At 41.8% G+C, this 12281-nt stretch overlaps 1 protein-coding gene across 1 annotated transcript; it reads right to left on the bottom strand.

Moving 5' to 3' along the window:
• Window positions 1-682: 682 nt before the first annotated feature.
• On the bottom strand, window positions 683-10950 carry LOC101173972 (erythroferrone). Its single transcript, XM_004078780.3, has 8 exons — window positions 8720-10950; window positions 7791-7907; window positions 7133-7247; window positions 4515-4642; window positions 3073-3184; window positions 1222-1303; window positions 1053-1131; window positions 683-981 (listed from the first exon to the last, which is right to left on the bottom strand). The coding sequence occupies exons 1-8, from the start codon at window positions 8888-8890 to the stop codon at window positions 883-885; spliced, it is 903 nt and encodes a 300-aa protein (XP_004078828.1). The 5' UTR covers window positions 8891-10950; the 3' UTR covers window positions 683-882.
• Window positions 10951-12281: the final 1331 nt, after the last annotated feature.

The following is a 12281-nucleotide window of genomic DNA, read 5'->3' as shown; positions in this document are numbered from 1 at the left end:
GTTGGTTTGTTTGACTCTTTCAGGAACACTGAAGATCAAATGAGAACCGTCCATGTTTCTCCTCCGTGTGTGAGTGTTTGTGTGTTTGAGTGTTTGTGTGTGTCTGCCACCCAGGATTCTCTGTGGCCCCGCCTCATACAGGAATTGAGCGTGTGCCTCTGGGGCTCAACGCCAAACACAAGGCGCCGCTTTATGAGCGTGATGATGTCACTAACGCCTCTGCGGTTTGCTGACGTGCTTTTGTGCAGCGTTGGAAGCTTGTGGATCTGCACTCAACAAGATGGAACATGAAGAGCTGCAGGAAGGCGGAGCTTTGCTTCCTGAAGCTGGTTCTGCTTTGGTTCTAAAGACTGGTTGAGGTCCAGTTTGTCCTTGTGAGAAAATAATCTGAAGAAAATAAAAACGTCTCGTTCAGAAATAACTGGTCCCCACCTATTCTGGACAGGTTTGTGGAACTGTTCCAGAGAGGAAGTGACCTCACTAGTCTTCAGGAACAAACATTCTTGGAAGTCCCTCCTTTTGTTTCAAAAATTGGATTTCTGATCATTTGAGTTCATTTCCACTTATAGAGTTTGATGATCACCAATGGGAGGATTCTCCCAACTTTCAGATGTTTTAGCGGAGGTTTCATCAGAGTGTTAACTGTAGCCATGATGACAGCGATGAAAACAGAGAGGTCATGTGCGCTGACCCGTGACAGAGGGTACAAAGGTTTTATTGGCAATAAATATTCATTAAAAAAAATCATAAAGACGAGTTTTGAAAGCTTCTTTGTGGATCCAAGAGTTCTGATCTGATTCTGTTCTTCAGAGCCCTTTTAGTTTTTGCAATCCAGACTGAAGCGGGTCGATCCAGAACCAGCTGTCGATCAGAAACTTCGGATCAGACTCCCAGCAGAATCCCAGAGAACAGTGAGTCCTGCAGTACGCTGATGGCCGAGCCTGTGCCGTTGTCCACAAACACAGACACGTACTCCCCGGCCTGCAGATAGCAACACAATATGACACCATCTTGTCTGTTTACATGTGACATCACACAGGTGAGAGGCTTACCTGCAAGTAGAGGGTTCCTGTCAGTAAGACGCTGGATGTTCCTCCAGCAGCAGCTACAGCCATTACTGACTCTACAGAGCTGAGACACACACATCTATGAGTCTCTGCATGCGTTTGTGTCTCATTGTGTAATTGTGTTGAGTGGGGGCCAGAAGGGGGCAGCACTCACAGATTGCTTTTACACAGAGACTCGATGCAGATTGCCGCTCTCACACTATCTCTGAGCCGGACCTGCAGACGGTCCCCCGACTCTGAAACAGAACCAGAGTGATGTGAAGAAACCATGTTTGTTTGCACAATGAAGGGAATGAAGGGCTTAATAGTTGGACAAATATACTAAAACGATTCAGTAAATTCATTCAAAGGTCTTCTTCTTCCACTTTCGGCTTCTCCCATCAGGGGTCGCCACAGCGAACAAGTCGCATGGTAAATTTGGCAATGTTTTACGCCGGATGCCCTTCCTGACGCAACCTTCTCAAACCGGGCTTTGAACCGGCAGAGGTAGAGAAGGGAAATTCATTCAAAGGTAAGTTTAAAAAAAAAAGAAACATGAAAATGCTAATTTTGCCACTTAAAAAGTAAGTAAACTCAAAAGACACTCAAAGATTCAAGCGCAATCCTAATCTTGTCGCTAATGGGTTAAGTAATGAGTCGAGAATTCTAACAGAACTGAACAGATCCTGAAGATTTGTCTTCACAGTAAGTTCAGAATAAAGAATGAGACTGCAAATGATGATGAAAATGCAAAAGTATGCAAGTGTGTGCAAAAAAAGGTGATGAACTTTATTTAAGATGCCGTTGGGGTGTTTCTGGTGTTTCTGGTGACTGAGGACTTTTCTGGCATTAAAACACCTTCCTGCAGGGAGATCGCATAAACTTCCTTCGGCACATGACTACACCTGGATGTTATTCTCTGACAGATTCCAGTCGTTCCTGCACAGATCCCTGTAATCTCCAACAGCTGTGAGAAAGTCCAGCTTTGTTGATTTACCTTCAGAGTTCTAGTTAACATTTGTTTTTGTTTCTGTGAAACATTTCTGTGGAAAACCAGGCTGAAATGTTTCCTTAAGATGCTAAACATGACGATGCCTTAGATATTTATGGGATTGGGGAGCATGAAGGTAAGTCATGCTGAGTTTGAGCTGATGCTGAGTTACCACGGTGACCTGGATAGATATAGCTTCATGTGTCCACAAAGCAGAATATTTGACGACAATTGTGAAGTTTGTGTCTGTCAGGAAACAAATTTCTTCTGTTAAACATGTAAAGAGTGCTGAAATCTGGTATATGCCTACAGTTTCAGACTCTTCTGGCAAATGGGAGAATGATGCCTCCCAGAGAGAGATAGGAGAAATATGTTCTTATATGCTATTGTTCCAGCTCCAAAAAGGGATTCCATGACCCAGAAGAAAAGCTCTGTGATGGATAAGGTAAAAGAGATCAAAAGATCCCGTGATTTGTTGTGGCTGAAGACTTGACAATCATCAAGATCCAGGAGCAGGAACTTCAATGGTGTTGGTGGAGGTGGGGAGGCGACGAGCAGAAAGACAATATGATCGCTGAACTTGAGAAACAAGTGGGCGACTTGGAGCAATACACTTCAGATTCAACAACATGGTGATCTCTGGACTAAAGATCTCGAACCCCAATCATATGCATATGCAGCGACCACTGACATCTGGGAGGAACCCGGTGAGTTGGAGAGGAGCTCCATAGAGGAACAGGTGGAGGCTTTTTTGTCCAGTCTAGGATTTCTCTGGATGTAAATAACATTTACATTGTTTTTCTTGATATAATTAATATGTATTGCTGTACAGGCACTAGATAATCTGAAATTGGACTGATGAATTACAAACAACTACATAGATGTTGTGACGTGTTATGTCTACAGCTTTGTAAAAAAAAAAAAAAAATTTAAGTAAAACAGAAAGAGATGGGATTATTTAAAATAGCTTCCTCCCAGTCCCTTTCAAGCGCTTGAACTCTATTTAATGGATTCAATGTGTCGTGTGCATGGTACCTATGAGGATGCTGGCAGTCAACTGGTAGAAGCCAGAGACGGGCGCCGTGTACCTGCCGGTGCTGCTGTCAAAGCTCGGACCCCTCTGAAGGTTCTGCTCAGAGTCTGACGGCTGCAAACACAGAAGGAAACATCCCTCAGACACGATTCAGTTATGGGTTTGTATGTAAAAGATGCCGTTCTAAATTAAGCAGCATTCTGCCTTAAAATGATGAGCTTCAAAAAACTTTTTAAAAAATAAAAGGCCAGCTTAAGCGTTCTTGTGGCTGCAGCAGACTGAAAAGACAGCAAGGCTGATGATGAGGATTAAACCAGGTTATTCACAAACCTGGTGCTAAAGGTCTCACATGCTGATCTGTAAAAACCAAAGCGTAACCAAAATGTAAAGGAAGGAGTTTGTCAAGCAGGAAGTGAAAGACAAAAATATCACAAAGTTCCTCAGACTTGATGTGACCTTTAGCTGCAGGTTGTCAGTGTGGAAAAGGAAAGAGTTCTTCAGATTTTTCTATAACTGTAAGTTGATTGAAAGGCATCTAATCAAGAGTGGACAACCTGGGGATATTTGAAGGATGTATGGGAGGTTAAATGTTTGGATGCACCTAAATATCATATGGAACATCAAATATTAGAAAATCTTCATCAATAGATCTGTGATTTAAAAGTTCTGCTACGATCATATAGCCATGGTGACCCTGAACGCATCAGCATTCCTGAAAGAAACACTCCAAAATGTTGGTTGTGTGTATGAGTTAGACATCCAAGTTAGACTGTTTAAAATATATTTATGCATGTTAACCAACAGTTAAAAATATCAGATATCATTTTAAAAAATCCAATGTCACACTTCCCTTCCTGGCAAACCGTTAGTCTGTCCTAACCAAACAAAGGTTTTGACTGCTCAGTTCTTGGGAGGGACTGAGAACGTTCCCCACAGTTAACAAGAACTTTGCAGCAGACCAATGATCTGGACTCAAACCACATCTGAATGAATTGATGGAAAGGTTTAAGAGAGTCCTGGTCAGTCTGGATTAAATGTCTTTCATGACCTTAAACTCTGAACCCAAAGATTTATGCAAAGAGGAGAAAAAGGACATCTATCATGAGAAGCTCACACTGACAGTTATCACAAATGCAGGATTGTTTGTTCTGAGGGGAGGAGCAGATCATTAAAGAGTAAATCATTTTTCACTGTGAGTTTGGCAGGTTTGCATGGTTTTTTAAACCAAGTACATTAAAGGGAGCATTTAAAATCCATATTAGTTTTTCCAGGCCCTAACATCCCTTATGCACAGGAATGAGCGAGAAAATATGGATGGATGAAATTGTTTTTCTTCTCGTCATTCTTGCATTATGTAACATACATTTGATGATCTGTGATTGCTGGTTTGGATCCTGATCTGAGTCCTGATGCAGATGTGTGTGTCCAGGTTTGTGTGAATTACCCTGCTGAAGGGGTGCAGCTCTTGCAGGCTGCGGCGTGGGACGCTGAGGGGCTGCATGAGGCGACTGGAGAAGGAGGTGGAGACCCGAAGAGGACGGTCACACTGCATACACTCCCCACCCATCATGTCTGAGATGAAGAGGGGGAGGAGGAGGAGGAGGAGGGAAAATGACTTCATAAGGAAAGTGTGTTTTGGCTGGTAGCCTCCAGAGCATGCAGACGTAAACAGCAAGTTTTCAGACACAGGAGGAGCCAGTCCCTGTGAATTGTGGGTAAATCTGGTCTCAGTTTTGACAGAAATTCTGACATTCAGCTGCTTTGAGGTTTCACTTTGACTTTAGACAGAGACACGTTTATTCAGATGGGGGTGGGGCCAGTGTGGGAGGCACATGCAGAGGGGTTTGTGGTGCAGGAAAAAAAAAAAAAGAGTCTGGATTTAGAGACTCTGCAGAAATCCTTCATGTCATTAAATAATGATTAAAGATGGGTTATTTATTTTGATTTTAACAAGGTTTAAAGTCAGAACCATTAGACTGTTGAAGGGTTTTAATAAAGCTCTGCAAGATCAAACACAGCTCAGACCACAATTTCTGCCTCTACAACCTCTAAAAAATGAATGGACCAAGCGAGGAGCCATGAAGTTCTTTACAAGTCCTGAAATACGCAGGTTTGTCCTTGCACATGAAAGTAAAACAAAATGATTTAAGATTGATTTTCCAAAACTCTACCAAAAATTGAGAAAAAGAGCAATTTTGTTGCATTTGCTCTTGTTGCATGACAATAAATACAATTCATTCATTCAGATGCCATTTTGACACAATCTGTGGAAAATACGAAGTTGTGAATTTAGAGGCTCACAGATGCATAAATATGCAGGTTTGTCTCTGTTTCAGAAACAAAATGAAGATTTTTGGTGTTTTGTTCCCAACAAATATCCAAAATCTCTTTGACAATCTTTGTGAAAGTTTGTGAAAATGTTGCAGGCGTCAGAATACAAAAATTCCCATGTATTTGTGATAAATTGATTATTTTAGGACAGAAATAAAAATAAAATGAAAAAAATTACATTCAGTTTCAACTGCAAGTCTAAAAAAGCCCCTTGAAAACAGTACAAGCCTGAGTGGATTTTAACCCTTGTGCTATCTTAGATGACCCCACCCTTACATTGACGTGTTCTCCCTACCATGACAAAGGTGGATAAAGGTGGAAAGATTTCATGTAATCCATGGACACCAGTGAAGATCACAAATCATTGAAGAAAAGAGTTCAGCACACTGTCTAGTGGGTCTAGATGACCCAACTCCCAATGGTTAAGTGCCTAGGATAGCACAAAGGTTAAGCAGTCTACCTTCTTCAACCAGGTGGACACTAAGGGACCAGTGTGGAGCGTTTTGACCTCCCAAGCCTTGACTATGAGACCAGATTGAAGCAAAGATTCAAATATGCAGATTTAGATATGCCAGTTTTGTAAAAAAAAAAAAAAATGTTTACTGATTATTCAGAGAAAGAAGCTGAAAATCTGACAACAAAATGTGGAAAAAAAGCAACAAAAAAGAAGTATTTTTTGTGTTTCTGTTTATATTATCGATCCTTGTCTATTTAACAACCCACAGAAATCAGGTTAATAATCTTACTGAACAATGTATTTTAACTTATCAACTTTGTAAAGTGGACTTTTATTTTGACAGTTAAGAACACTGTCAATATCATACATTACATTTTTACTTGTAAAATTCTGACTAACATTTTCAATGTAATAATAGTAAGTAATTGTGGTCCAACAATGGAACCTTGTGGTACACCCTTGGTCAGAAATAATAGAAAAAGCAGAGTTGATGTAATTAATCATAATGTGGTACATTACTGTGTACCAGGTGCAGGTTAGGCAATCAGCTGACAGTTCAGGAGGACTGCTTACACTGACATAGTGTATTTTTGACAAACAAACTAAAAGTGATACATAAAAATAGGACAGATTTTTTCTAGAGAAAATTGTTCTGTTTCTAGTAAATGTGAGCCCTCACCTCTTAAACTTATTGTTAGACATTAGAAAAGCATTTTGGGTAAAATTTAGAGATGCTGCCGTGTTTTTGAGGAAAACCATAAACTGATGTAGCTCCAGGGGTGCCTCCTTCCTAAGTCCTGACAGAAGGCAGTGATGCGTGGAGACGCTTGGATCAGACCTAAGATCCATGCTGTCATTCAAACATGTACTTTAATGATTCATTACATTGTTTTCATCTGCGAGGATTCAGGGACTCTGGAGAAACCGCCAAATGGAAACATGCAGGAACAAACAGATTCACATAGAAACAGGAACGACGCACCATCAGTCAGCAGGAATGTAAGGAATCTTGCGGCTGAGCCAGCTCACATCCACGCTCCACAAAATTACCCCTATTAAGGACTCAGACAGCCTGCCTCCACACACCCCCATACGCACACAGCAGTATTTATCTAACATGAGAACAGAAAACAGCAGCAGGATGAATGATGGGAAAATGAGGCGCGTTTGTTCTGACTAAACTCAAACAGGTTTTTTTCTTCTCCTCTTCCCTAAAACTAATGCTGCTGTAGAACTGACAGCTGAACCATCTCTAGAGACTTGGGAGTTCTCACCTCTCAGCTTGAGCCGCAGCTCCTGAATGAGCTCCTGCTGCTGGGGCAGGAGGGGAGCAGGTAACCCCGGGGGTCCCTGAGGTCCTGGAGGGCCTGGAGGTCCTGGAAGGCCATGCTGCAGAGGAACATTTAAATAAGAAAGGGTTTGCTTTAGTGTTGTGAATGAGGTCTTGAAGCAGGTCCGGAATTCTCAAACTGCCACTGTGAAGCTCTGGATTTTGGAACCACACAGGTTTGCTGGTTTTAAAGAATCTGTCACAGATCTTGACGCTTATTTTTCCTCAAACTTTGTCAGAAACAGATACAGTTCTCAAAACGATGACATAAGAGAAGCAGACGTCTGTGGGGTTGGAGCTTAGATGGTGGAAGTGATGAAAGCTCAAGAGATGTCTTTACACTTGGAAAGGAAAGGACAGCTGGAGCAGATCTAAACTTCAGCTAAATGCACTGATCTTCAAAGATGATCTGAAATATCTGACTTTAGTTTCTTAAAAGAATTAAAGAGATGCTTCATCTACAAGGACACCAGCAGCTTCTTAAACAAATCTGAATGCTCTGTCATTTCCCTCCACTCCGGCATGAGGCAGTCTTGAACCAGAGGAAAGACCATTTCAATTTAGATTTGTGTGAATTCCGTTGAATCAGAGAATAAATTTACCTTTGAGGTTCTCTTGGGACCTTTGGTTCTTCGGTTTTCTCCTTTGTTGGAGTTTTTTCGGAAGAGCAGCCAGGAATTGAGTGGAGAAAGTCTGGACACTTCTGAGGACGACGTTTCCTGGAAGACACAAGGCAGGGCAGTGTTCTTCAAGAGCTCTTCTGATTTATGAACAGAGTCAAGAGAGTCCCAATGCAGAAATTAGAGCTCAAACTTTCCCCAATGCTGCTGCTGAAGCTCATCAGTCATTTCTCCTTTCAAAAAGCTCTAAACTCGCTTGTGTGCTTTATTTGGTCACAGAGTCTCCTTTTTTGTCTCAAAGATCTCCAGATAACACCTCTGATGTTTGAGAAGACCTGTTTGATTCTTCATCTAAATCAGTTGCTTATATTTCTCTTGTGTCTTAAAGCAGATGTTCCAGTGTTTGCCTGTGTCATTTCCACTCAAACTCCAACCTTCACAGCAGATTTCCAGTACTTACAGAGTCTGGTTCTGCTGGAGGTTTCTAATCTTTCATTTACAGGGAGGTTTTCTCTTCTTTGTCTCTTTTTGCTTGTTCAGGACAAGCAGAGATTATCTCCTTCACTGTAACCCTATGGTCACTTTCACAGGTTAATAGTATACAACCAAAATATTCTGGGTTTATGAGAAGAATTAGAGTTAAATAATTACTTGATTAGATGTTTTATGAATCACTTTTAAACAACATCAGTTGCAAACTGGCACTTCATACCCCAGCCTGTCTTGACAAGCATCTTTTACTTAATCAAACACTATTTCTGGTTAAACTTAGGAAGAACACATTTCTCTGACGGAAACGTTTCCTTTTTGGTGTTTACACATGAGGAGAAGAAGCTACTTTTCAGGTCAGCTGCTGACCTCTGACCCTCCGGGAGGACACACTTCCGAACAGCTCATAAATCAAGTCTTACCAGCATCTCAGCGCTGAAGGTGTCATCATCCTCTAGGAGCTCCTGGTTCTCCTCGCTGGGTGCCTGCGCCTCCACCACCATCTTCATGGACATCATTATTCCCAGGAGCAAAGGGAGCTTCAGCAGCTCCCTCACCCCAACCCTCTTTCCTGGAGCAGATCTAGTCAACATGCTGGAGGGTTTGGATAGAGTTGAGGTTAAGGATATTTAGGTCTTTAGGAAGCGAGCGGTTCCCATGGTGCACCGTTCTTGTTTCTTCTCAAGACCTCTGGGCTATTTCTGGTGGGTATTTGTCCTCTGCAGCTTCACATCCCGTCTTCCTGTGCAGGAACTCTTCAGGTTTGAACAGTCTGTCCTTTCTGCTTCCCCTCTGTCTGTCTGCAGCTCTGTCCTCCTCAGTTTGAGGGTTGTTGCTCAGCCACCTCGCTTTTATCTCCTCCCTCAACTCCTCCTCCCTCTCCTTCTCCTCCTCATGCTCCTCCTTTTCCCTCTATCTCTCTGTGGATCTGAAGCTGTCACACGTCTGTCTGCACTCCTCTTCTGGTGTCTCCTCAGCGCCTGTCTGTCTCTTTGCTTTATCCTTTCTCCCATCATTTGTCTTTCTCTGTTTGCACTTTTTCACCACCTTTCATCACTCCACACTCCTCTTTTTTGTTGCCTTCAGCCCTCAAATATTTTCCTTGAGTAAAAACTAATGTAAATGAAATGGTTGTGAGAGTACATGTTACTTTATTACTATTTAAACTAAACACAACCATCAATAATCTAAATAAAAACAGGTACATTTTAAGCCAGTGGTCTTGCTTTAGAACAACCTCATATTGACCTGATAATAGCTAATGAGATGTTGTTGTGTTCAACTTCAGCTGAAATATGAACCAATAACATTTCACGCTGTGCTAATCAAGTATGAGAATCTCATGGAGGTTTTTCATTACCCTGACATAACGGCGTACTTGCTACGGAAACACTAGTCAGATTTTGGATCAGATTTTCTGACCTGTGAGAGGCCATACCTTACCATGGTAGAAAAGACCAGTTTTTCTCTTGTGTAGATCCAAGAGTGTGGAATTCTGTGACTGTCAGTAGGTTTATATTTTCAGGTCAAGCTCTTAAGATCTGAACACGTTTGCTTGCCAGAAGTGATGCAACAATGCAGTGAGTCTATCAGTGCCACACAGATCCTTTCATCATCCAAATGGCAACCCCATGAGGGGCTTTCATCATCTGGACTCTGGCAGACCACACCTCCTTTATCTGCAGGGTGTTGTCGAGGAGAAACACACTCCCATCGTGTCTGAGGATGTGGGCAAACACTGACCTAGACCCCATAGACCCCATAGACCCCATAGACTTACCATAGCAACAAAGTTCAGGCCGGTCCATATAGAGAAACCCATCCATTCAATTCTATATTCAATGTATCAATAAAGCATAATTTCACAGCTGAAAAAAACATATTAGATTCATTTCAGATGTTGTAATCCAGTTTCAATTGATTCCAGTGATCATTTTCTTTGTATTTTAATAGCAACTACTATGGATAAACAACGGATCACATGGAAGGGACTCCCTCTGAAAGGGTTGACCTCTGAAGTGGATGACATCTGAACTTTAAAGTCAATTTTATAAGTCTAAACTAAGTTTAGATGAAGGACCAAAGCTCAGATTTAGCACTTGAATCTTATTTCCACGACCAGTAGATAAAATGGGCCCTGTGACAGACTGGGGTCCTGTCCAGGATGAATCCCGCCTTTGCCCGTTGTTGGCTGCATCAGGCTCCATCAGCCTGGTGACCTCAAAAGAGACTCAGCGGGTTCATAAGATAGATGGATGGATTGGATTGAATGGATTCACAGCTATGACAGACAGACAAAACATTTTTTTTTATCCTTCAAACAACACAAATGAGCGGAAAAACATTGAAATAACCCAGAAATATTGCATTTTATTTTATTACTTGTGGAGTCACAATAAGAACTTCAAAGACGTTGAAGTAATAACATTTGAAGATCTAGAAATTGTCCACAGGTGTATCTACAAACATTTTGTATATTTTTGTCACTCAACTCACAAAGTGAAACTTGTAGTTTTAAATGTAACTACACATTACACCACATTTTCTAGCTTTTAGTTCCTGTACTTTTAATGAATATGTCATGGTGCCTCTGTCAGCTCTCCTCCCCCTCCCCTCTCTACTTGGCTCCTGATTCATCTCTGCTGTGTCCACTCACCTCATCCCCGACCAGACCTTCATAAGGAGATCCAGAACCAGCATTCATCGCCAGTTCGTTGCCCCTGATGATGCATAACCTGGTCTCTCGTGTAGTTTTGTCAAAGTGTTCATGTTCACGTCTAACTTCTGTATTGCCTTGCCTTCAGGACATTCTGACCACGAGTGGAAACCTGAGTCACCGGATTACCTGAGCCACAGAACCTCTCGGAACACCAAGAACCTCCAGCCTCGCCTCGAGCCATCACTGACCTCCAGCCTCGCCACGAGCCAACTCCGACCACCACCCACCCGCTGCTCTCCAGCCTCCAGCCACATCAAGATCTCAAGCAACTCCGAATATCATTAAAACCTGACTTACCAATTTACTCACCTTGTGTTTTCCTTCCGGGTTCTAGCGCCTGGGTCTGCCTCGCCTAGCTTGCCATGACAGAATATTACCTTCAAATAATGAAAACCTGAAATTTAGACTCTATGAAAGTTGGAATACATCAGACCTGTAAAAAAGGATGTCTCTGAAAACTATCTTCATTTCTATTCACAAACTACTTGGTTGGCCCCTCTTTTTCAGTGCGTCGATGCATGGAGACGATTATTCTGTGGAACTGTGTAGGTGTCATTGAAGCCCAGGTTGCCTAATAGCTTCCCTCAAGTCTTTTGCATTGTGGGGTCTGATGTCTTTCATTATCCTCTTGACAAAAGTCCATACATCAGATACATTTGCTGGACAATCAAGCATGGCAACACCATGCTCATTGAACCCGTTTTTGTACCTTTGACAATGTAGGCAGGTATTAACCCCTATTGGAAAATAAAAATCAACATTTCCATAGCAGCCTGTCAACGTGATGTTTTCTGACGTTTCCTGTTAGATATCCATATTAACTACATTAATCAGAAATAGCTTGACACTATAAATGCCACATTTGTGGCCCATATGTCTAGTTTGCTAAGTCAGCAGTTTTTGCCATGGTTGTGTGGCTAATGACCCAGAATGAGAGACAGTTTAAAGGCTCAGGAAACCTTTGCATCTGGCATGAGTGAATTGGCTGTTTGCAGTCTGACCCCATGAGCTTCTAGCATTGCATTTTTTAAAACATTTTTTTGACAATGAATTTTGGATTTTCCCAACTTGCAAGTAAAAACCATTAACCTTACAAGAAAAATGTTTATTTTTTATGTGTGTAATGATTATAACATTTCTGTGTGGAGTTTGTATGTTCTATCTGTGCATGCGTGGGTTTTCTCCAAAGGCCTTTGGCTTCCTTCCACTGTCCAACATGCTTCATTGGTTAATTGGTTACTCAAAATTGTCCCTTGGTGAGAACG

The sequence above is a fragment of the Oryzias latipes genome, chromosome 17, assembly GCF_002234675.1.
Source record: "Oryzias latipes chromosome 17, ASM223467v1".
Taxonomy (NCBI): domain Eukaryota; kingdom Metazoa; phylum Chordata; class Actinopteri; order Beloniformes; family Adrianichthyidae; genus Oryzias; species Oryzias latipes.
The sequence above is the reverse complement of the archived record's forward strand: the minus strand, read 5'-3'. Positions and strand labels throughout refer to the sequence as shown.